Raw genomic sequence first — 23,276 nt, forward strand, 5'->3', positions numbered from 1 at the left:
AGCACATCTTCTTGCATCTTCCCTTCCTTCTCTTCCTTAAACTCCTTTTCAGTTTTCCAGGACAACATACCCTCCGGGTTTTTTTGTTTCCAGAGTTTGTCTCACTTTCATCCAATGTATTAACATTAGATTAATTTTTCTAAAACACATCTTTCATTAAATCTCTTAGGATGGCTCCCCATCACCTAATAGAGCTATAACTAGGTCTGAACATAATTGTAGCTCTATCTTCCCTACTTATGTGAATCAATCACTACAAATAAGTTCTCAAACTCCAGATAATGTTTCTACTGCAGCACAGGTCTTACTCTCCTACTCTTTACACACACCCTCTCCCCTTTCCTCCTCTTAAATAAGTCAAACCACATTCTCTATGCTTTACATCCCTCCTCCTACCCTGTTCTCAAAATCCTATTCTGATTCTGTAGTCCACTGGCTTCTCTCTTCCTAATTAATACATTTGTTTGAACCAATTAAGTACTTTATTAAGCCCAGCTTTCTATGTCTAATCCTGAGAGCTTTTCTCCTTACATAGACCATCAGCTCCATGAAGGTCATGTCTTACTGGTCTCTGTGACCATCTTTGTGCTCTGGGAGACACCAAGGCAATCATCACATACTTTCTGACTTGATTTTAGTTATAAATAGAAAATCATCTGAACTTCTTATACAAGCAAGGGAAAAATAAATAATAGAAATCATCTATGATTCATTCTTTCTGGAAGTGAGAAAAACATAAAAGTATAGTTTAAAATTTGTCTCTTGAGGGGAGCTTTCCGGTACTTTAATTCTTTGCTGGGTTTAGAAAGTGACACATAGTTATAAAATCTATCAAAATCTCTGCCCTCAAGCCAAGTCTCAGGAATGAAACAAACATACACAAATTAAAGATTATATCCACCCTGTGACTAGTTTAAGAAACAAGCTTATCTTGAAACAAAATAATTCTTTCTTATCACATAAATAACATGAGATGAGCATACTGGCTTAGAATCCTGACTTTAACCTTTATTCATTCAACTCTTGCTTACTGAATACCTACCATATGTTAGACAGTGGAATAGGTACCTCTTACAGCGCTGCTGTACAGGTACAGTAATAGTAAATCCCTATTCTCACCTCATGGGCACTAGTCCCAGCATTTCATCACGCCGCTTTTCTTTTTTCTTTAGTTCTGATTCTGTTGACTTGAGCTTATCTGGAGCAAGCCTCAGCTTAGACTGCAAATCATTGATGACTTCTTGTAATTCAGCTTCTGTCTGAAAAACTCTCTGACAGACAGGGCAACACGACTGGTGTTCATCCGTTAGCTGAGTAATGAATTGGGAGTAAACTGCCGTAGCTCCAGCCAGCATGGCTATTTAAAAAAATATATATATACTCCCAGTGAAAAGAATACAAAATACAGTTTTGTCAACATGGTTACATCCTTTTCTGTAAATACATGATTATTCTTCTTGCTTTATAAACACACAGTGAAAGAAATCAAAATTCTGATATTTAAATCTTCCCAAGGGCACAATACATTCAGATTTGTAGAAATTATTTTCTGGTAACACACAAGTATAAAACTTTTAAAGCTTGTTATGTGCCAGAAACTATAATCTCATTTACTCCTCCCTAACACCCTACACGTGGTAGGCAATTATTAATGAATCTGAAGTACAGAAAGGTTTCGATAACTTGCCCAAAGTCACACAGCAAGTAGGTTGTAGAACCAGAACTGAAATTTAAGCCAACGAGCTCCAGAACCAAGTTTAAAAATCTCCCATCCTTAATAGTTACCTGTGAACGAAAATTCAAAAACATCAAAATGCCTTTTCTAATATAAAGTAGGTAACCTACCTCGTTGTTTTGAGGATTTTTCAATTTCTTCTTTGAGCCTGTCTAAGTCACTTTCAAAATCCTGGCTACCACAAACATCAAACAGTTTGTCTTCATAGCTGGACAACTTCTCTTCCTTCCTTTTTAGCTCATTATTTATATGATTTTTACTTTGCTCAGCTGAAGCCAGTTCCTTGCTAAAATAAGAATATGGATTACAATTTTAAAACATGAGAAATGAAAAGTGTGAGAAGGTAGATCCAAGACAAACTCTGCCAGAAAATATTACAAAGGTCTGCTGTGACCAAGCACTTTTTTTTTAGAAGTCATGGCAACAGTCCACTACTGCCTGAATCTACCCCTACCACATGGACTCACCCTGGTCATATGCCTGCTCCCAGAAAAATGTGTACAGATAAAACCCTGCTTGGTTTTGCAGGGGTTCATGGTCTTAGATCTTGGGTTAAGAGCCTCAGCAAGGAGAATATGCTTGCCAGATCTGGAGGGAAGAAAAAAAAGGAGAACATTCTCCTAACTCTGTGTGGACCCTTTCACAACTGTACTTCCGTTCCCTCCTGTAAAAACTTTTCCTTTGTTCCCTCCTTGTTGCTGTCACCTACTTACAACCTGATCATTCACTGCCTCTCATTCATCAAAGACTTTGCTCACTGGTACAATTTATTTCCACTCCAACTCTTAAATATAATCCTAGCCAGCCTCCATGCCCACACAGATCAGGGGTTTTCAATTTACAGGTTCTGATGCATTAGGCAAGTCATATAATCAATTCAATGCATTGTATTCAGCATATTTTGAAAAATTAAGCATAATATGTAGAATATATTGGAGTAGATTGTGTGTGGTTAGGATAGGTACTATTTTAAGAAATTTGTTTCAGATAAATCTATGTGAGTGTACATGTGCCTCATCTTGATACTTCCCACTGTGAGTCACAGTAAAAATTTGGAAAAAAAATAACATGTAGATGATGTTCTCACCATCCTAGTCATTGAGCATTGCTCATTAAGATCACTATCTCAGCAGCACCAAACACGGTTGAACCCCTCCTTGAAAGACTATTTTCTCAAGGCAACCCAGACATCACTCCTGTCTTGTTCTCACCCTGGCTCCTGGGGCACTGACTTCGCTTGCTCCTCTTCCTTTGCTTGCCAACAGTTTAAATGTTGGTGTTTTCCAGGAGTCTAACTACAATTTTTTCTCTTCTCTTTGAATAACTCCTTCAAGTTGACATGACCTACTGATGCCAGTTATCGCTTACAAAGCAACAACTTCCAGTCTTCTGAACTTCAAACTCCAGTATTCTATTCCCTAACAGACATTTCCACAAGAAACACAAATTTAACATGGTCAAATCCACTATCTGCCTCAAAAATATGTGTGGAATTTTTGACCCTCTTATCCAAGTAACACTCAAGGTGATATTTGAAAAAATGGATCACTTTTTTAAACTGTGGGAAAAACATAAACTTTAACATCTTAACCATTTTTAACTGTACAGCACAGTAGTGTTAACTATATGCACACTGTTGTGCCACAGATCTCTAAAACTTTTTCATCTTGCAAAACTAAAATTCTATACCCACTGAAAAACTACCCCCCCTCCGCCCCCGCCCCCTGGCTACTCTGAACCTCCATTCTACATACTTTCTAAGAGTTCGACATCTTTGGATACTTCACATAAGTGGAACCAAGCAGTACTCGTCTTTTTGTGCCTAGCTTACTTCGCTTTAATATCCTCAAGCATAATATCCTCAAGGTTCATCAAGTCATAGCATATGAGAGGATTTCCTTCTTTTTCAAAGATAAATAATATTCCATTATACATACACCAGTTTTTCTTTATCCATTCATCCATCATTTAGGTTGCTTCCACCTCTTGGCTATTGTGAATAATGCTGCAGTGAACATGGATTAGCAAATATCTCTTTGGTATCATGTTTTCAATTCGTTTGAATATATACTCAGAAGTGGAATTCCTGGATCATCTAGTTATTCTTTTCCTAAGTTTTTGAAGAACCTCCACAGGTTTTCTACAGTAACTGCACCATTTTACACTCCCACTAATAGTGCAGAGGGTTCCAATTTCTCAACATCCTCACCAACACTTGTTATTTTGTTTTTTTTTCAACTTCTTATTTTATCTTTTAATTGAAGTATAGTTGATTTACAATGTTGTGTCAGTTTCAGGTATAAAGCAAAGTGATTCAGTTATATTATTCTTTTTCAGATTTTTTTCCATTATAGCTTATTATAACACACTACTATATTTTCTGGTTTTTTTGATAATGGTCATCCTAAGTGGTGTGAAGTGATATCACTGTGGTTTTGATTTGCATTTCCTTGATGACTAGCATCATCTTGAGCATCTTTTCATATGCTGTTGACCATCTGTATATATTCTTTGGAGAAATGTCTATTCAAGTCCTCTGCCTGTTTATTTTTAAAAATATTTATTTATTTATTTATTTGGTTGTGCCAGGTCTTAGTTGCAGTAGGTGGACTCCCTAGCTGTGGCATGTGAACTCTTAGTTGTGGGATCTAGTTCCCTGAGCAGGGATCGAACCCGGGCCCCCTGCGTTGGGAGTTCGGAGTCCCAACCACTGCACCACCAGGGAAGTCCCTCTGCCCACTTTTTTAATCCGGGTATTTTTTTTTTTATTATTGAGTTGTACGAGTTCTTTACATATTCTGGATACTAACCCCTTATCAGATATATAATTTGCAAATGTTTTCTCCCATTCTGTTAATTGCCTTTTCCCTGTTGATCGTTCCCTTTGCTGTGCAGCAGTTTTTAAGTATGATATAGTCCCATTTGTCTATTTTTGCTTCTGCTGCCTGTGCTTTTGGTGTCATATCCAAGAAATCATTGCAAATTTCAATACAATGAAACCTTTCCTCTATGTTATCTTCTAGGCGTTTTATAGTTTCAGGTCTCACTTTTTATAAAGGAATATTTTAATCCTCTCACTTAGTTCTGCAAACTTTCAAGGAACAAGAAGCTGAACTCACTATCTGTTACCATTTTACTTAATTTGTAAAATATGGGAAAATCAAAGTCAATTAATAAGACATACCACTTCTTGACAATAAATGATTTCAAAACAATTAAAAGTGAAAGCATGAAAAAAGAGACTTCTACTACATCTTCAAATGTTGTAACTACTTACTTCAATTTGGCAAGTCTGTCCCTGGTCTGATTAATTTCTTTTGATTTACTATGAAGCCAGTCTTCAAGCTGTTTTTTGTTGGGAAAATATCCTAACAATGAAGTTAATTCATCACTGTGCCTAGATTTTATTTTTCTGATTTGTTCATCTTTGTCAGCCTATAGGAAAAAAAAATCGTTTAAAAATAAAGCTCAATATCTCCACATTATATAAAGAACAAAAATAAATTTTAGATTGATTACAGTTCTAGGCTTAAAAAATAAAACTACAAAAATGCAAGAAGAAAATATAAAATTTCTTCTTTTTTTTTTTAAATTTTGGCCATGCTTCACTGCTTGAGGAGTATCTCAGCGCCCCGACCAGAGACTGAACCCAGGCCATGGCAGTGAAAGCACCAAATCCTAACCACTAGGCCACCAAGGAACTCCTGAAAATTTCTTAAACTCTTAACGGGAGGATGGACTTTCTAAGCCATTAGAGAAAAGAATAACAAGTCTGATGATATAAAAATTAAAACTTCTGTATGGTATATGATAAAAATTAACAGCAATGTACACGTGTGTGTTTGTGTGTATACACTTCTGTATTATTATTTCTTTGTAATTAGAAAACAGTTTTTAAACTTGAAAACTTTATATTAAGTTCATTTAACCCCTAAAGTAAAAAGCCAATATCAACTAAATACTTCACAGTGTAACGATTATGAATGTTAAGATAAGCTATTTTAAATACCAGAAAGTATAATTAGAACAAAAAGAAAGGTCATACTTTGTCTTTGGTCAGCATCTCCATCTGGGTACGTGTTGCTGTATGATGATTTAACTGCTCCATCTCCTGGTCCAATTTACGCAGGGTCCTGTCTAGATCTGCTTTCTCATTTTGAAGGCTTATTACTTCTGTTTTTAGAGTTTCTACATTGCTGTTTTTCTCAGCTTTGCTTAGCTCACGTTCCTTAATAATTCAAATAAATGAACAGGTTTATATGTGTTGTGTTAAAATAATGACAAAGTGTATTAGAAATCAGCTACTCCTCAGGATGGTCAAAATATTACTGTTTGATTTTATCCAACAACAGAAAAAGCAGAAGTAATAAAATTTTTAAGAAAGATCTTATAAAGTTACCTTACTATTTTATAACAGTAGAGACTTAGTAAATAAATCTGGAAGAGTCAAACAGGAGGGAAAAGTGAAAATTAGTGCAAAATTAAGAAAAATATGCTTAAGTATACAGTTTAGTGACTCTTCAATCAATAACTAAGCATTTATCAAGTACCCATGTAACTCACTACATTGCCTGGCATATAGAAACTAAAAATCGTGTGATATGGTCCCTGAACAGTATCTCCCCATCACAACAGGACAATATCGTGCTAAACTGACAAAAATGTATGCTAGATGTTAAGTTTGGGAGTAAATAGAAATGTTTAAATTATCAAGATGGGACCTGAAAGTGGCATTTGCCAAGCTTTAGGATGCTTATTTTGGTAATGGAGGTGTGAAGGAAGGGAAGAGATTAGAAACAAAGAAGAAATTTTGGAAATTCATGAAAGGAAGAGGTGGGCTAAGAAAATTTCTACCCCAGAAGAAGTGATAACACAGCAATAATCATATAAAATCTGTAGTGTGTGGAACCTAGAGGGAAAATACTTTTTTTTTAAACTTAGGTAAGTGGTTCTCAATCAAGGTACTCATAAGAATCACCCAGTTCTGTTTTGAACACATTTCTATGGCCCACTCTTAGAGATTTTTATTTGGAAGGTTTAAGGTCTAAGCATAAGTTTTTTATTTTAAGTTTCTTTAGATGATTCTAATTTTCAATCCACCAGGTTCCAGGAGCAGAGTTGGGTCATTAAGATATTCAGATAAATTCATTTTACATGAGATTGATAGACAAGGTTGACATTTTTATTAAAATGCCATAATCTCAGGATTAGCAAAAGGTAAAATACTTCTAAATATCTTATACCTTAAAATTATTAGATTGCTCAAATAGTATCTTACAGCTTTTGTGAGCTCCTGGTCCAGTTCAAGAATTCTGTCTGAAGATCCTTCCAACTGCTGTAATTCATACTTCACATTTTTCAGCTCACTCTGCTTCTTAGTTAGGATTTCTGATTTTAGTTCTATTATTCTTCCCAGTCCAGTTTTCTTATCCCTTATCTCATCTATCTGTTTTTGTTTCAGAGTCTCTTTTTCTGCAAAGTCATTCTAAATACATAATGAGAAGCATGAGCATTAACAATTTTTTCACTAAAAACTTCATTAAGAAAAAGTTTCTTTGATGCAAAAGTAACACATGCACTCTGAGGAAAATATAGAAAAGCATAAAAAAATATAATGATCATAACCCAGAGATAATCATTATTAACTTCGAGCAAACTTTTTCTTTACAATTAGCTTTAAAAAGAAATTTTACTTAAAATCAAATAAAAAACATAGGTCTATATATTCTTTGTACTTTTATACTTATAAACTTTAAAAAATTTGCTTCCATAAAGGTTTTATTCTACCTCATAGCAAATTTTATCCTAACACTAATCCAAAAATATGACAAAATAAGGTCAATCCCAAAATTAAAACAATTCAACTAGACAATCTGATACAAACAAAAGAAAATAACAGTATTTACCATCAGTTGCCTGGCGGTTTCTGCTTCCTTTTCTTGCCTCTCTCTCACAAGTTTGTGAAAATTGTTTATCTGTCTCTCATTGAATGGTCCATGCTCAAAGCCATCCAATTCTAGTTGTGTTGCCAAAGACTGAATTAATGAATCTCTAGCTCGCATATGTTCTTGATGACGATCTGCTTGTAGCTGTAGACGACCTTTAAAAAACACAATCATAGTAATTCTTTTATCAGATATTTTAAAAAATAAAAGAGCAAGATCTCTTACATCCTTTGCTCAGTTTCCCCAAATGGTAACTATTGTATTGAGATGTAGTAAGAAATACATATTTGGTTTTTGTCCTTGGCTCCTGGTACAGAGCTCCAAAAAACGCTTAGAATTTCTCAGTGATAGGGGTGAGAGGAGTATCTTTTGTTATTCATTATAAGTCCCTTTCAACTGTACCTGAGTTTATTCTAATGAGGTGACTCCTGGAGAATGGGACCTGGTCGTCAGAGGAATCAGCTCTGTGATTAGAGAGTAGGAAGTTTCAGTACCCACCCCTCCCATTTCTGGGGAGGGTCCGAAGTCTGAGTTCAATCACCAATGGCCAATGACTTAATTAATCATGTCTACATGATTACTTCCATAAAAACCCTAAGCAATGGCATTCAAAGAGCTTCCAGGTTGGTGAATACGACATGGAGGTGCTGAGTAAGTCGCGCATGTGGAGAAGGCATGAAAGCTCAGTGTCCCTCCCCCATACCTTACCCTATGCATCTCTTCCATCTGGGTGTTCCTGAGCTATATCCTTAATAAACTGGTAATAGTAAGTGCTTCCCTGAGTTCTAGGAGCTGTTATAGAAAATTACTGAACCTGAGAAAAGGGTTGTGGGAACCCCTGATTTACAGCCAGTGGTCAGAAGTACAGGTGCCAGACAACCTGGGACTTGGGATTGGCAGCTGGAGTGGAGTGGGAGACAGTCTCATGAGACTGAGCCCTTAATCTGTGGGGTCTATGCTAACTCCGGACAGGGAGTGTCAGAACTGAATTAAATTACAGGACACTTAGTTGGTGTTCACTGAGAATTGGAGAATTGCTTGGTGTGGAAAAACCCACACACCTGGCGTCAGAACTGTTGTTGAGTAGAAAAACTGTGTTTTCTTTTAGTAATTTGCAAAATTATAGTATATCACAACCAGGATACTGACACTGATACAATCCATCAATCTTATTCTTATTTCCCCAGTTTTACTCATATCTGTGTGTGTATTAAGTTCTACATAATTTTATCAACTGTGTTGGTTCTTATATCCACCATGACAGCCAAGATACTGAACAGTTCCAATACCATAAGAACCCCTCTTGGTTTTTTTAAAACCATAACCACATTAGCCTTCCTACTGCTTTTCCTCCTACTGGGTAACCCTGGCCACCACTAATCTGTTCTACATTTCTAAAATTTTGGCATTTCAAAATGTCATATGAAGTGGAAACATACTATATATAATCTTTTGAGACTTTTTTCACTCAGCATAATTCCCTGGAGACTTGTCATTCATGCAGAAAATGTGTAATATTATAATAGGGGAAAAGACCAAGTAAACACTGTCTCTTACCCTGTTCAACAAGTAGTTCTGATTTTTCTTCATTGAGAAGCCTAGATTCTTTATTTAATTTTTCCAGTTCACGCTGACATTCTACCAGTCTCCTTTCTTTCTCCCTAACTGTTCTCTGGTGATTGTGATATAAATCATTTAGCTGCTCATCAGACCCTTGAAAAACCTGTGTAGAACCAAAATAAAGAGCTTTAATGTATAACAAGGTATCAGTCTGAGGTACAAAATATGAACCAAAGCTTATTCAATATCCTTCTTTTTAACATAAACATGGAAGTAACACAAACATCAAGATTTGTATGTTTGTTTCAAAATATGACTGTCAAAATGGAATCAAATGAGGTTCATTACAATAATCTGAAAATTCTGAAGTAAAACAAAATTCTACCACCACAAACCTTTTCCATTTTCTGTTCCAGTTCACTATTATCTTTTTCCATTTGCTTCTTTCGGCTATCCAAAGCTTTAATTTCATTGTCGAGTCTCATTATTTTAGAGAGATTTTGTTCAATTTCTTTTAGACGATTCTGAAAATAAACAAACACCCTACATAAACAGAATTCACTATAGTTTATACTGCAAATAACTGAAGATAAATAACATGTCCCAGGACCAGGCACTTAGTAAAAGTCATCTCATTTAATGGTAACACTGCTATAAAGGGAGCACTGAGAAACTGAGGATCAGAGACATTAAGTAACTTGTCCAACTCCTTACAGATAGTAAAGAAAAGCAGGAATTTAACTCCCTTCTAACTCCAAAGCCCATCCCCTGCCCTCAACAGCTCCCACAAAGTCATTCATTCATTGGGTACTTGGAGCCACATTATGTAAAGTACCACATTTTAAGAACTTAATCCTTGGAACTTCCCTGGTGGCACAGTGGTTAAGAATCCGCCTGCCAATGCAGGGGACATGGGTTCAAGTCCTGGTCTGGAAAGATCCCACATGTCATGGAGCAACTAAGCCCATGTGCCACAACTACTGAGCCTGTGCTCTAGAGCCCGTGAGTCACAACTGCTGAGCCCACGTGCCTGGAGCCTGTGCTCCCCAACAGGAGAGGCCACCACAATGAGAAGTACGTGCACTGCAACACAGAGTAGCCCCCGCTTGCCGTAACTAGAGAAAGCCTATGAGCAGCAATGAAGACCCAACACAGCCAAAAATTTAAAAAAAACAGAACTTAATCCTTAAAAGGCTAACTATTTATTTAAAAAGAATTAGAACTACTGAGTGGACTGGAAACTCATGGTGCATCACAATTGAAATGTGACAAATGGTCTCGGTGGCCTGCTTCCAGGAACAGCTGGTTGCCTCATCTCCTAGGAATATGAGTGACCTGGCTCAGAGTCTTCCCTCCTTGGATACTCTTCTGGTGTTTGCCTCTAGGCTGACCAACTCCTCTTCTAAGACAATTTTAGAACCTAATTTTTAAACTAACACATTATTACAGATATCCATTGTAAGCTTTCATAGCTGCACCAAAACGCATCCTCAACTTCAATGTCATTTGATAAACTATACTAATACCATATCTTATGATTTGTATATTAATAGGTAACACGTTATCACCACAGAAACTTTACTTTGTTCACCAATGCTTCCTCAGCACATGTAACAAGTGTTCAGTATGTTAGCTGAGAGATTTGAAAAAAAATTTTTTACCAATAATAACAGTCATAGCTATCATTGATCAAATGCCTGCTATACTGCAGACATTGTACTAGGTGCTGCCATACATTCCCTCTAATCATTATGACACTACAGGCAAACCTCAGAGATATACTGGGTTCAGTTCCAGACCACTGCAATAAAGTGATTATTGCAATAAAGCAAGTCACACAGTTTTTTGGCTTCACAGTGCATATAAAAGTTGTTTACACTATACTGTAGAAGTGTGCAATAGTATTATGTCTTAAAAAAAGTGTTCATATTTTGATTTCTTCCCATGAATCACGAATGTTCTTAATGGCATCTAGAATGGTGAATCCTTTCCAGAAAGTTTTCAGTTTACCCAGATCCATCACTGGAATTACTATCTATGGCAGCTATAGCCTTACGAAATGTATTTCTTAAAAAGATTTAAAAGTCAAAGTGACTTCTTGATCCATAGGCTGCAGAATGGATGCTGTGTTAGCAGACATGAAAACATGAATCTCATTGTACATCTCCATGAGCACTCTTGGGTGACCAGATGCATGGCCGATGAGCAGTAATATTTGGGGGAAAAAGAAAATCCTTTTTTTTTTTCTGAGCAGCAGATCTCAACAGTGGGTCTAAAATATTCAATAAACCATGTTGTAAACAGAGATGCTGCCATCCAGGTTGCTCCATTTATAGAGCACAGGCACAGTAGATTTAGCATAATTCTTAAGGGCCCTGAAGATTTTCGGAATGGTCAATGAGCACTGTATGGGAGTATGGGAGATGAGACTGGGAGGCAGGATGGTATAACAATTAAGACTACAGGCTCTGGGAGCTGGAATGATTGGACATCTCTATGTAAAGAAGTAAATCTCCATAGAGCTGATTCACTTTGCTGCACAGCAGAAACTAACACAACATTGTAAAGCAACTATACTCCAATAAAAACTAACTAAAAAAAAAAAGGAAGTAAATCTCAACCTTACCTCATACCATATTCAAAGTTAACCTGAAATAGAACATATACTTAAATATAACAACTCAGACTAGAAAACTTCAAGAAGAAAATCTTTGTGACCTTGGGTCAGGCAAAGATTTCCTAGATAGGAAACAAAAAGCAAAAACTATAAGAGACAATTTTGATATACTGGACTTCATCAAAAGTAAAAACTCCTGTCCTTTGAAAGCAGTTAAGAAGAAAAAAAAATTTGCAAAACACATACCCAATTAGGGCTTATATCCAGAATAATTAAAGAACTCTCACAGCTTCAACAGTAAGACCAAAAACAAAAAATACACACACACAAAACCTATTGAAAACAGGCAAAAGATATGCATAGACACTTTACCAAAAACGATACTCAAATGGCAAATAAGCACATAAAAAGATGCTCAACGTTGATTAACATTAGGAAAATGCAAATTAAAACCATAATGAAAAAGAAAAGCTGCTCAGAGATTCTATCACACATCTATTTTAATGGCTAAAATAAAAAGCTGATAATACTAAGTGCTGACAAGGACGAAGTGCAACTGCACTCTTGTACGTTGCTGTGGGACTACCAAATGTGCCACTTTGAAAAATAGTTTGGCAGCTCTTAAGGTAAAACATACACTTAACACACAACCTAGCAATCCCACTCCTAGGGAGTTACCCAAGAGAGATGAAAACATATCTCCAAACAAAGACCTGTACACAGAAGTTTATAGCAGTTTTATTTGTAATAGCTAAAAGCTGATAACAACCTGAAGTCCAACAACAAAGGAATGGATGAACAAACTGTAATATATCCTTACAATGGAATACCCTCAGCAATAAAAAGGAATGAACTACTCGTACATGCAACCACATAAATTTAAAAGCATTATGCTAAGAAGTCAGACACAAAAGGCTATATAATGTATGATTCCACTGATGTCGCATTCGTTGGAAAAGGCAAAACTATACTGACAGAAAACAAATCAGGGATTACCAAGGGCTGGAAATGGAGGTAGGGGACCGACTACAAATAGACTTGAGAGAACTATTTGGGGTGGAAATGTTCTATATCTTGACTGTACTGATAGTAATGCTACTGTATGCATTTGTCCAAACTCATCAAATCATATACTTTCAAAAGGGTGGATTTTACTAAATGCAAATTATATTTCAATAAATCTGACTAAAGAAAAAAAAAGTATCAGTTTAGGAATCAAAGAAGCCTGGAATCAAATCCTGGCTTTACCCCTTACTTCCAACGTGAATACCTGTGCCTCACTTTTCTCATCTATGAAACTTCACGGGGTTACTGTGGGGCTCACATAATACATTTTAAAGCACTTTGATCAGCAACTGGGCATACAGTAGACCCTCAATGAACAGGACCATTCACATCACTTGTGAAAAAAATTCTGTGTTCACAAAATATCTTTGAACAATCTAACAAAGAGAACTGGATTCATTCTTAAGAGCAATAAATATTAACACCTCTGTTATGGTACCCTACTTCTCAGAAACTACTTGGTTTCTACCAATGTTTTCACTGTATTGTAGAAGCATTAACATTATCTTGGAGGTTCCCTGATGGTGCAGTGGTTAAGAATCCACCTGCCAATGCAGGGGACACGGGTTCAATCCCTGGTCCGGGAAGATCCCACTTGCCACGGAGCAACTAAGCCCATGCACCACAACTACTGAGCCTGCACTCTAGAGCCCACAAGCCACAACTACTGAAGCCCGCGCACCTAGAGCCCATGCTCCGCAGTAAGAGAAGCCACCGCAATGAGAAGCCCACATGCCACAACAAAGAGTAGCCCCTGCTCACTGCAACTAGAGAAAGCCTGTGTGCAGCAACGAAGACCCAAAGCAGCCAAAAATAAATAAATAAAATAAACTTTTTAAAAAACCCAAAAAACATTATCTTGGCTTAGATCTTTTGTGACATCTCTAGCTGCTTCATTCCTTAAATCCAGCCAGTAACTAGATGCTGGGGATTCCTTCTTTGACATCTGTGTTTTGGCTCGAACCCCAGAGCACAAAACACAGGCTCTATCCCCAGAGCACACAACCTAGTAAAAGAAGCTAAAACAAATAGAAAGACAACAAAAAATATAGCAGCAGAGTGTTCAAAGCTTAGGTGTGTGAAATAAGACAAAAGAATCAGGCACTTGGGCTATAAGGTGCACAAGGATCATGAAATTATGTGTGGAAGAATAAATAAGAGGGCCAGAGGGTGCTTTTGAACTTGAAAACAAATTTCTCAAGCCATTTCCATTGAGGGCAAGAAAGGAAAACAGGGCTAAGTGGGCCAAGGTCAGGATAGGATGTGGCGGTATGGGAATAAAGTAGTTTATGAGAGAGTTCGTGAAAGTGTAGGAAATCTGTAAAAATGGGAAAGCATGAATTATAGTGCAGTACCGAAATGGAGCTGTCTTCTGGATGGCTGCTGGGAAGATGATCTGATTCAAGCTTTATGCTGAGTTCTATGAAGGGAAGAATCCTTTTAACTCAGAGCTAAAAAAAAAAAGGACTTTGGAAATCATCCCCTTAATAAATATTTACTGAACCACCTGCTAAGTGTCAGGCACCAGGCTAGGCTCTAAAGATACAGAGAGTAAGGTTAAACCCTTGGACTAGCCAAAATTAAATACAAATAAAGAAATAAACAAACACCTCAACATTTGCTACAGCCTTGTTTAGAATCCTGGCACTGCTCAATAAATACCAGGTATTATCACTTAGCTCTACCCTGACATTATTTCCTATACAAATGCTCCATTTCAACTATGAGGATTTCCTTGATACTGTTCAAAGACAGCCTGCATTTTGCTGTCACCATATCTGTAATTACCAATCTACTTAAGGTCAACAAAATGGTACCCCAAATTCAGTCCTATGAAATCCTCTCTGGCCACCTCAGACTTTCTCTTCTTTCCTCCTCAAAGCTCTCACAGCTCTTGCCTTTTTCTGCCTTATATGTGCTTGTCATCTTTCCAACCAGGCTGCTCCTGAAGAAAATAAAATGTGTTCCAATATCTTGGTAACTACCACAGTACCTACACACAGTTATTAGAACAACTACTTCTAAAATATAACATACTTTTTCTCACTCCTATGTCTATTACACTAAATTCTAAACCCATTAGGCTCTTCATAATCTGACTGCAAATCCTAGCTCCCACTCCTTTTACCTTGATTTACTTAACCCAGGCTCTTCCTCACAGTCCTGTTTTAATAAGCTTGTATTTGTGAATATGTACATATATACATGTGCATGTTTGTATACACACATATAGTGTATTTGTGCAAGAAAACCCACTTGATCATAAGATATATGTGAGAGGTCAGACATGAGGAGTAGGAAGAGCATCTCTTACTTTTCAACTAATATTCTTCCATATTTTTTTCATTGTGAGCACGTATTAGTTTTAAAAGAAAAAAATACAAAATAAAAACAAACGTACAGGGACTTCCCTAGTGGCAGAGTGGATAAGACTCTGAGCTCCCAATGCAGGGGGACCGGGTTCAATCCCTGGTCGGGGAACTAGATTCCACATGCACGCCGCAACTAAGAGTTCACATGCCACAACTAAGGAGCCCTGGAGCTGCAACTAAGGAGCCCACATGCTGCAACTAAGGAGCTGGCAAGCCACAATTAAGAAGCCTGCCCACTGCAGCTAAGACCTGGCGCAACCAAATAAATAAATTTTAAAAAAAGATTACAAAAAACAAAACACAAAACAAACATATATAAAATAGCTTCTAGTCTGTCAGTTTGATTTTTCCCCATCTTTATGGCCCAGATCAGCTTCTCCCTTGAAGGTCTTGTGATAGTTTTCCATTCCAGGCTACCACTTTTTTTTTTTTTTTTTTTTAACAATCCAGGTCTTTTATTTTCTTTACACCTATCATGCCATGAATTCATAGGGAATGGGTTCCAACAGTTCAGGCTCTTTTCCATTGGTTCTCATAAAGTGTGCTTCTCTGGGTGGAGAAGGCTGGCACTTCAGCTAAACCTAAGTACCTTTCTGCTTGGCTTCCTTCTTTTTCTGATCATTTTCCTTCAGACTGTTTCAGGAAGCTATCTTGGCTCTTAGAGTGCTTAATATGCTTGACAAGCACACTGATTCTCTTGGCAAGAATCTTGCCCTTAACTTGCTTATTTACAACAATGCCAAAAGCACGCTGGGTAGCACTGTAGACTCTTCCAGTTTTGCCATGGTAACATTTGTGGGGCATTCCTTTTTTTTTTTTTTTTTTTTTTTGCGGTACGCAGGCCTCTCACTTTTGTGGCCTCTCCCGTTGCAGAGCACAGGCTCCGGACACACAGGCTCAGCGGCCATGGCTCATGGGCCCAGCTGCTCCGCGGCATGTGGGACCTTCCCGGACCAGGGCATGAACCCATGTCCCCTGCATCGGCAGGCAGACTCTCAACCACTGTGCCACCAGGGAAGCCCGGGGCATTCCTTTTTGAACAGTGCCCATTCCCTCAATATCTACAATATCACTTTTGTAGATTTGCATGTATGTGGCCAAAGGAACACCTCCATGTTTCCTAAAAGGCCTAAAGAACATATAGCAGGTGCCCCTCCTCTTTCCCTTTGTGTTGGTCATGTTGGTGAATTACTGGAAGACGGCAGTTTCATCCCAAAGGCCAGGCCATCACTTTAAAAATCACTTTATTGAGATGGAACTCACCTACTATACAATTCAGCCATTTAAAGTGTACAATTCAACATATTTTAGTATATTCAGAGTTGTGCAACCATCCCCCATGACATTTTCACTTCCAGAAAAGAAACTCTGTGCCCTTAAGCAGTCACTATTTATTCGTCTCTACCCACTACCCTAGGCAACTGCTAGCCTATTTTCTGTCTCTATAGATTTGCCTATTCTGGACATTTCAAATAAATGGAACAGCATCATACAATTATGTAGTCTTTTATGATTGGCTTCTTTCAATTAACATGTTTTCAAGGTTCTTGCCTACTGTAGCTTGTATCAGAACTTCATACTTTTTTAAAGCTGAATAATATTCCATGTATGGATATGTCACATTTTATTGATCAGTTAATGGATATTTGAATTGTTTCCATTTTTTGGCTATTATGAATAATGCTGTTATGAACTTTCCTATATAAGTTTTTGTATAGATGTACATTTTAACTGCTCTTGGGTATAAGATACCTAGGAGTAAAATGGCCAGGTCATATGGTAACTCTAGGTTTAACATTTTCTTTTAATTTATTTATTATTTTAATTTATTTTTGGCTGTGTTGGGTATTCGCTGCTGCATGTGGGCTTTCTCTAGCTGCGGGGAGCAGGGGTTACCCTTCGTTGCAGCATGCAGGCTTCTCATTGCAGTGGCTTCTCTTGCTATGGAGCACAGGCTCCACGTGCGCGGGCTTCAGTAGCTGTAGCATGCGGCCTCAGTAGTTGTGGCGCATGGGCTTAGCTGCTCCACCATGTGGGATCTTCCCAGACCAGGGCTCAAACCCATGTCCTCTGCATTGGCAGCTGGATTCTTAACCACTGCACCACCAGAGAAGTCCCTATGTTTAACATTTTGAGGAACTGCTGAACTGTTTTCCAAAGTGGCTGCCCCATTTAACATTCCCACCATCATGTATGAAGGTTCCAATTTCTCCACATCCTTTTCAATAATTATTACCTATCTTTTTGACTTTTAGCCATTCTAGTGGGTGTGAAGTCATAGCTCATTGTGATTCTGATTTGCATTTCCCTGATGAATAATGACGTCAAGCATCTTTTCATGTGCTTATTGGATACACACATATATTCCCTGGAGAAATATCTATTCAGAGCCTTTGTGCATTTTCAAATTGTGTTACTTTTTTTTACTGGGTTCTTCATATAACCCAGATAGACGTTCCTTATCACATGTGACTTGCAAATATTTTCTCCCATTCTATGGGTTGTGTTTTTGCTTTCTTGATGGTATAGTTTGTAGAACAAAAGGTTTTTCTTTTGATGAAGTCCAATTTACCCATTTTTTCTTTTCTTTTCTCACTTGTGCCACAGTCACCATCTTTTAGCTCTTAAAGATCCTATGTTCTAAACCAGCAGCCCCCAACCTTTTTGGCACCAGGGACGGGTTTCGTGGAAAACAATTTTTCCACAGGCTGGGGCAGGGTTGGCGGAGTGATGGTTCAGGCAGTAATGAGAGCAATGGGGAGCAGCAAATGAAGCTTGCTCGCTTATCCACCACTCACCTCCTGCTGTGCAGCCTGGTTCCTAAAAGGCCACGGACCGGTACTGGTCTATGGCCCAGGGGTTGGAAACCTCTGTTCTAAACTATATCATTCACATAGCTCTTCACTTTACTTCTTTGTAATCCTAACTATCTTTTAAAATATATTCCTTATTTCTCCAGCTAGACTATAAGATCATTAAAAGCAACGTCTAAGTCTTTGGCTTCCTTATTCCCAAGAGCACCTAGCACAGTGCTATGCACAAAACAATAAATATTCATTAAAAGATGCATTCATGGGCTTCCCTGGTGGTGCAGTGGTTGAGAGTCCGCCTGCCGATGCAGGGGACACGGGTTCGTGCCCCGGTCCGGGAAGATCCCACATGCTGCAAAACGGCTAGGCCTGTGAGCCATGGCCGCTGAGCCTGCGCATCCGGAGCCTGTGCTCCGCAACGGGAGAGACCACAACAGTGAGAGGCCCATGTACCGCAAAAAAAAAAAAAAGATGCATTCATGTCAATGGGCACTGGGACAGAAAATCAAAGTTTTTCCATAATACAATTCCAAGATCTATACCAGCATTTATAGGTGAGTTTTAAAAAACTAAATCAATAATTTAAATTTTTTTTCTTAAATCTCCCATTATCTGTAAATTTAAAAAGCCATTTTTAAGAATACTCTTAATTAGACTAGGAATACCTTAAGGGGCAAGGACACTATTGTAGTTCTCCTTGTACCTATAGCCCCAAGCATAGTATACCCTGGCACGCAGGAAACACTTAATAAATGCTTGTGAAATGAATAAATGGGATTTCTTTAAGATCTTACTTACAAACCACAGAATTTAGAAAGCTAACTCATTTGCAAATATATCAACACGTTATGCACCAATTTCAAACTTTGTGTAATGTCAAGAACATCCTGCAAATTATAAAAATTCCCTAAAAAGACCTGTCAATTAAAAAAATAAAGTCTCCTTAAGAATACAGAACTGTAAGGTTGAGCCATTACACTGATATTTAAAAATTAGTGATCTAGGGCTCCCCTGGTGGCGCAGTGGTTGAGAGTCCGCCTGCCGATGCAGGGGACACGGGTTCGTGCCCTGGTCCGGGAAGATCCCACATGCCGTGGAACGGCTGGGCCTGTGAGCCATGGCCACTGAGCCTACGCGTCCAGAGCCTGTGCTCCGCAACGGGAGAGGCCACAACAGTGAAAGGCCCGCATACAGCAAAAAAAAAAAAAAAAAAAAAAAATTAGTGATCTAGGGCTTCCCTGGTGGCACAGTAGTTGAGAGTCCGACTGCTGATGCAGGGGACATTTTTTTGTGCCTGGTCTGGGAAGATCCCACATGCCGCGGAGCAGCTGGGCCCGTGAGCCATGGCCGTTGAGCCTGCGTGTCCAGAGCCTGTGCTCCACAATGGGAGAGGCCACAACAGTGAGAGGCCCGCGTACCACAAAAAAAAAAAAAAAAAAAACTTAGGGATCTACATTACTAATTTAATATGATGCTATAAATTTGTTTACCCTCAAATCCAAGCTCTTTGGCAGACGTAAGACATGAACCATAACATTATATAGTCTCTGATAATTTTTTCAAGAAATATACACACCATTCAAATGCACAGAAAAATAATGCTTTTCGGGTGAGAGATACCACGGTAAATGGTAACCTTCTCCTCAGCATACAAGAAACCAAATTACCTTCAATGGATCAAGTTCATTCTCATAGGATTTGACAATTTCCTTTGACGATGTTAACTGCGCTTCCTTCCGAGTAATCTGATCGCGAATATCACAAGCTTTTTCCTTATTTTGCTTCAGATATTTTAGTTCTGTTTGACATTCTTTTACTTTCTGACCTTGTGTCTGACGTACCTGCCGAAGTGTTTCCAACGCTTTAATGTACCTTTGAAGATATTAAATAAAAATCAAATTTCTGGCTAAGCAAATTATAGTATATTCAAACAATGGACTATAATGCAGTCATTAAGATTACATTTACAAAGAGTTTTTAATAACTTAGAAAATGCTTATGACATAATAGTAAGTACAAATGTTACATATATACTGTCAAGCAGGTAAATAAAGATGCAAAGAAAGAAAACTGAAAGGAAATATGCTGACTGGTTGCCACTGGATAAGAGGTAATAACTGATGACTTTCTTGCTTTACAATATCTTTCTGTTTAAAAAAAAGAAGCATCTAAATTGCAACTCTGGCTCAATAACTTAATGGACTACAAAATCTAATTAAATGTTACAAACCTTGTTGCGGAAAAAATCTCATCAAATTTTTGCTTCAAAGCCTTTCCTTCACTTAAAGGCCAATTAGACTCTTCTTGGTGACAGAAAATGACATTATTTAGCACAGATTTGGAAACCCCAAGAGAACTTATCATCTCTCGGTCAATTTCTGCACACTTGGAGCTGAGACTGACCTTTTCGCCATGCCTATAGAAAACAAAAATCAAGAACTTACGTAAAATATTCTGTTACTTAGTCAATCTTTCATGCTGTACTTGCAAAAAAAAACAAAAACAAATGGCCTCTCATCCACTCCCTGTGTATAGCTTTCTCATATTAAAAGGTATAACTCTTGGGCATCCCTGGTGGCGCAGTGGTTGAGAGTCCGCCTGCCGACGCAGGGGACATGGGTTCGTGCCCCAGTCCAGGAAGATCCCACATGCCGTGGAGTGGCTGGGCCCGTGAGCCATGGCTGCTGAGCCTGAGCGTCCGGAGCCTGTGCTGTGTAACGGGAGAGGCCCCAACAGTGAGAGGCCCGCGTACCGCAAAAAAAACCCAAAAAACAAAAAAAAACCATGATGATACATAACAGACAGGCAAAGGTACTTGAAAACATCTAAAGACTGTACAGTTTATTTTTTATTTATTTTTAAAGTCACCAATTTATTCTGTAAGGTCAGTAAAACCTCATTGCTGAAAAATAGGTATATATTTAAACAGGAGGAAAAGAAAGATCAATTAAACTTACCACAATGATTCAGAATAAAATCTTAAGAAAGCAGCAATATATTTGGAATTTTCTCATGAAATAAATTTTTGATAGTATAAAAAATGAGTTGTATATACATGAAATGTACATTACTAAAACTTTAAAAATATTTGCCTTATATGTAATATTTTATTATTTTTATTTTATGGTAAATAAGTTCTCAAAGTATAAATTATATTAATTTAGAAGAAAGATAATTTTTGCCAATTACTTTTGTATTGTTTTCTTTTTGACTCTAGAGCTTAGATAAGGGATTGTTCAGTAAAAGACACATAGTAAAAGGAGTATAAAGGCAAACCTTAGTGATGCCCATCCAAGCAAATCCAAGGAAGATTCTTAATCAACAGACCTAAGTTGTACGGTCACATTGACAAAGCAATCAAATAGAGAGAACTGCCTCAGGGTCTTTTAAATAAGTTCCCTACTTCATTATACCCAGGGCAAGAAGCATCCCTGCCCTTGGATTCCAAGAGATCTCTCAGCATCTTTCATCAGAAGGATAAACTGACCATTTTCTTTCATATCTTCTGTCCAGTATCTGTTAACAACTAGATTAGGTGAGTGGATGCAGTGTCTGTCTTTACTGTCATTTTATATGTATTCTGAAAATATTACACTGAATGTACTAAGAATGTTTTGTAGGGGGACAGAATGGACAAAGATAGACCAGGAGATTGAGACATTAGACCAGGGAAAGACGATGGTAGCTTGAACAAGAATGGTTCTCATAGAGATGGAGAGAAACAGACTGAAGAGCCAGTTAGGCGAAATCCATAGGACTTGGTAATGAACTGAATATAGATGGCAAGGAAGCTGTCAAGACAGACTTAGGTTCGTGTCACTGGATGGATGGGGGTGTCATTCACTGAGATAAGGAGGTCTATTTTGTATAGCAATAGCATTATCCTAATTAATACAGAGGTTATTTGTGACCTTAGTTGGAGCTGTTTCAGTACAAGAATGGGGCTAGAGCAGGAGTCAGGAGGAAGTCAAGAAATGGAGACAGTGAGTATCAACAACTCTTTTGAAAAAATTGCCTGTAAAGGGGAAGATGCAGACAGACCGTAACTGGAGTGAAATGAAATCTGAGGTTGTGGGAGAGACCTGAGTATGTTTAAAAGCCAGTGAAAAGAATCCACTTGAGAAGCCAGTAGCTAGTACAGTGTATCTAGCACATAACAGGTGTGACACATTATTGATTAAATAAAGAAATTATTTAATTAGTTTAACAAATGACTAAATGAAAGGAAGGGATAAGATGATAAGTAATTTGCTCAACAAGGATAAAGCCATGAATTCAGGGCAGCCTACCTAATTCCAATATCCATACCCATTACAATATGATACCTGCCCTTAACAGAATGACAACAGTTGAAAGGCACCTGTCTGCTTATCTCATCCTTCCCTATAGACATGATTACTAGCACTTTTCATTCATTCAATCTATATTTGAGTGATTATGCACCTTCAATTCAGCAACTGTCCAGAAATTACTCAAAGGAGTGGAGCATTATCACTAAATCTTTAATGGGATCATTCTGTTTAACTGATAAATAGTATCAAATAAAAAATTAGATGTTGATAGTGGACAAGGCTGCGCAGGTGTAGAGTCAAGGTGGATCTCTATTTTCTGCTCAGTTGCGCTGAGAAACTAAAACAGCTCTAAAGATAAAGTCCGTTAAAAAGTTAATAAGCTTCCGTAAAATAAACTTAAAGTAGTAGGAAAAAACCATAGTTTTATAGACCTAAAGACAAAAAAATGAACAGATAATTCAAATATATAATAAACACCTACTTTGTTCTAGTAATGACTCCTTCCAGGGTTTTAAATTCTGTCTTTTTGCTTTTCTGAGTACAAACCATAGATCTCTGCACAGCTACAAGTTCTCCATTGACATCACGAAACTGCAGACGAATCTGTGCTCTAACATCTGTTTCTTGAGCAACCTTTGAAGGTAAAGAGAGAAAAATTATGCTACCTTAAGTATCAGAACATTAGTTCTGAAGAAAATATATAGGCAATCTTACTCATCAAAAATGAAAAAAAAAAGAAAAACAACCGAAATAAATGAGATTACATATCATTCAAAATACAGAAGGACACTGAAGAGCCAAAGCAATCTTGAGAAAGAAAAACAGAGCTGGAGGAATCAGGCTCCCTGACTTCAGACTATGCTATAAAGCTACAGAAATC

General features: G+C 37.7%; 1 protein-coding gene across 1 annotated transcript in view; it reads right to left on the reverse strand.

The window, feature by feature from the left end:
• The window catches only part of RAD50 (RAD50 double strand break repair protein), a 98,593-nt gene that overhangs the window by 48,400 nt on the left and 26,917 nt on the right, over nucleotides 1-23,276 (reverse strand). Inside the window, exons 3-13 of the mRNA XM_027097992.1 lie at nucleotides 22,878-23,029; nucleotides 20,335-20,520; nucleotides 19,772-19,976; nucleotides 9,636-9,764; nucleotides 9,238-9,403; nucleotides 7,642-7,835; nucleotides 7,014-7,220; nucleotides 5,781-5,963; nucleotides 5,013-5,170; nucleotides 1,846-2,021; nucleotides 1,120-1,357 (exon numbers count right to left, since the gene is read on the reverse strand). Of these exons, the coding sequence (XP_026953793.1) occupies nucleotides 1,120-1,357; nucleotides 1,846-2,021; nucleotides 5,013-5,170; nucleotides 5,781-5,963; nucleotides 7,014-7,220; nucleotides 7,642-7,835; nucleotides 9,238-9,403; nucleotides 9,636-9,764; nucleotides 19,772-19,976; nucleotides 20,335-20,520; nucleotides 22,878-23,029 (1,994 nt within the window). The remainder of the gene's footprint in view (nucleotides 1-1,119; nucleotides 1,358-1,845; nucleotides 2,022-5,012; nucleotides 5,171-5,780; nucleotides 5,964-7,013; nucleotides 7,221-7,641; nucleotides 7,836-9,237; nucleotides 9,404-9,635; nucleotides 9,765-19,771; nucleotides 19,977-20,334; nucleotides 20,521-22,877; nucleotides 23,030-23,276) is intronic.

Source organism: Aethalodelphis obliquidens, unplaced genomic scaffold (genome assembly GCF_003676395.1).
Source record: "Aethalodelphis obliquidens isolate GAN/ISIS:26980383/991018 unplaced genomic scaffold, ASM367639v1 scaffold4, whole genome shotgun sequence".
Lineage (NCBI taxonomy): Eukaryota > Metazoa > Chordata > Mammalia > Artiodactyla > Delphinidae > Aethalodelphis > Aethalodelphis obliquidens.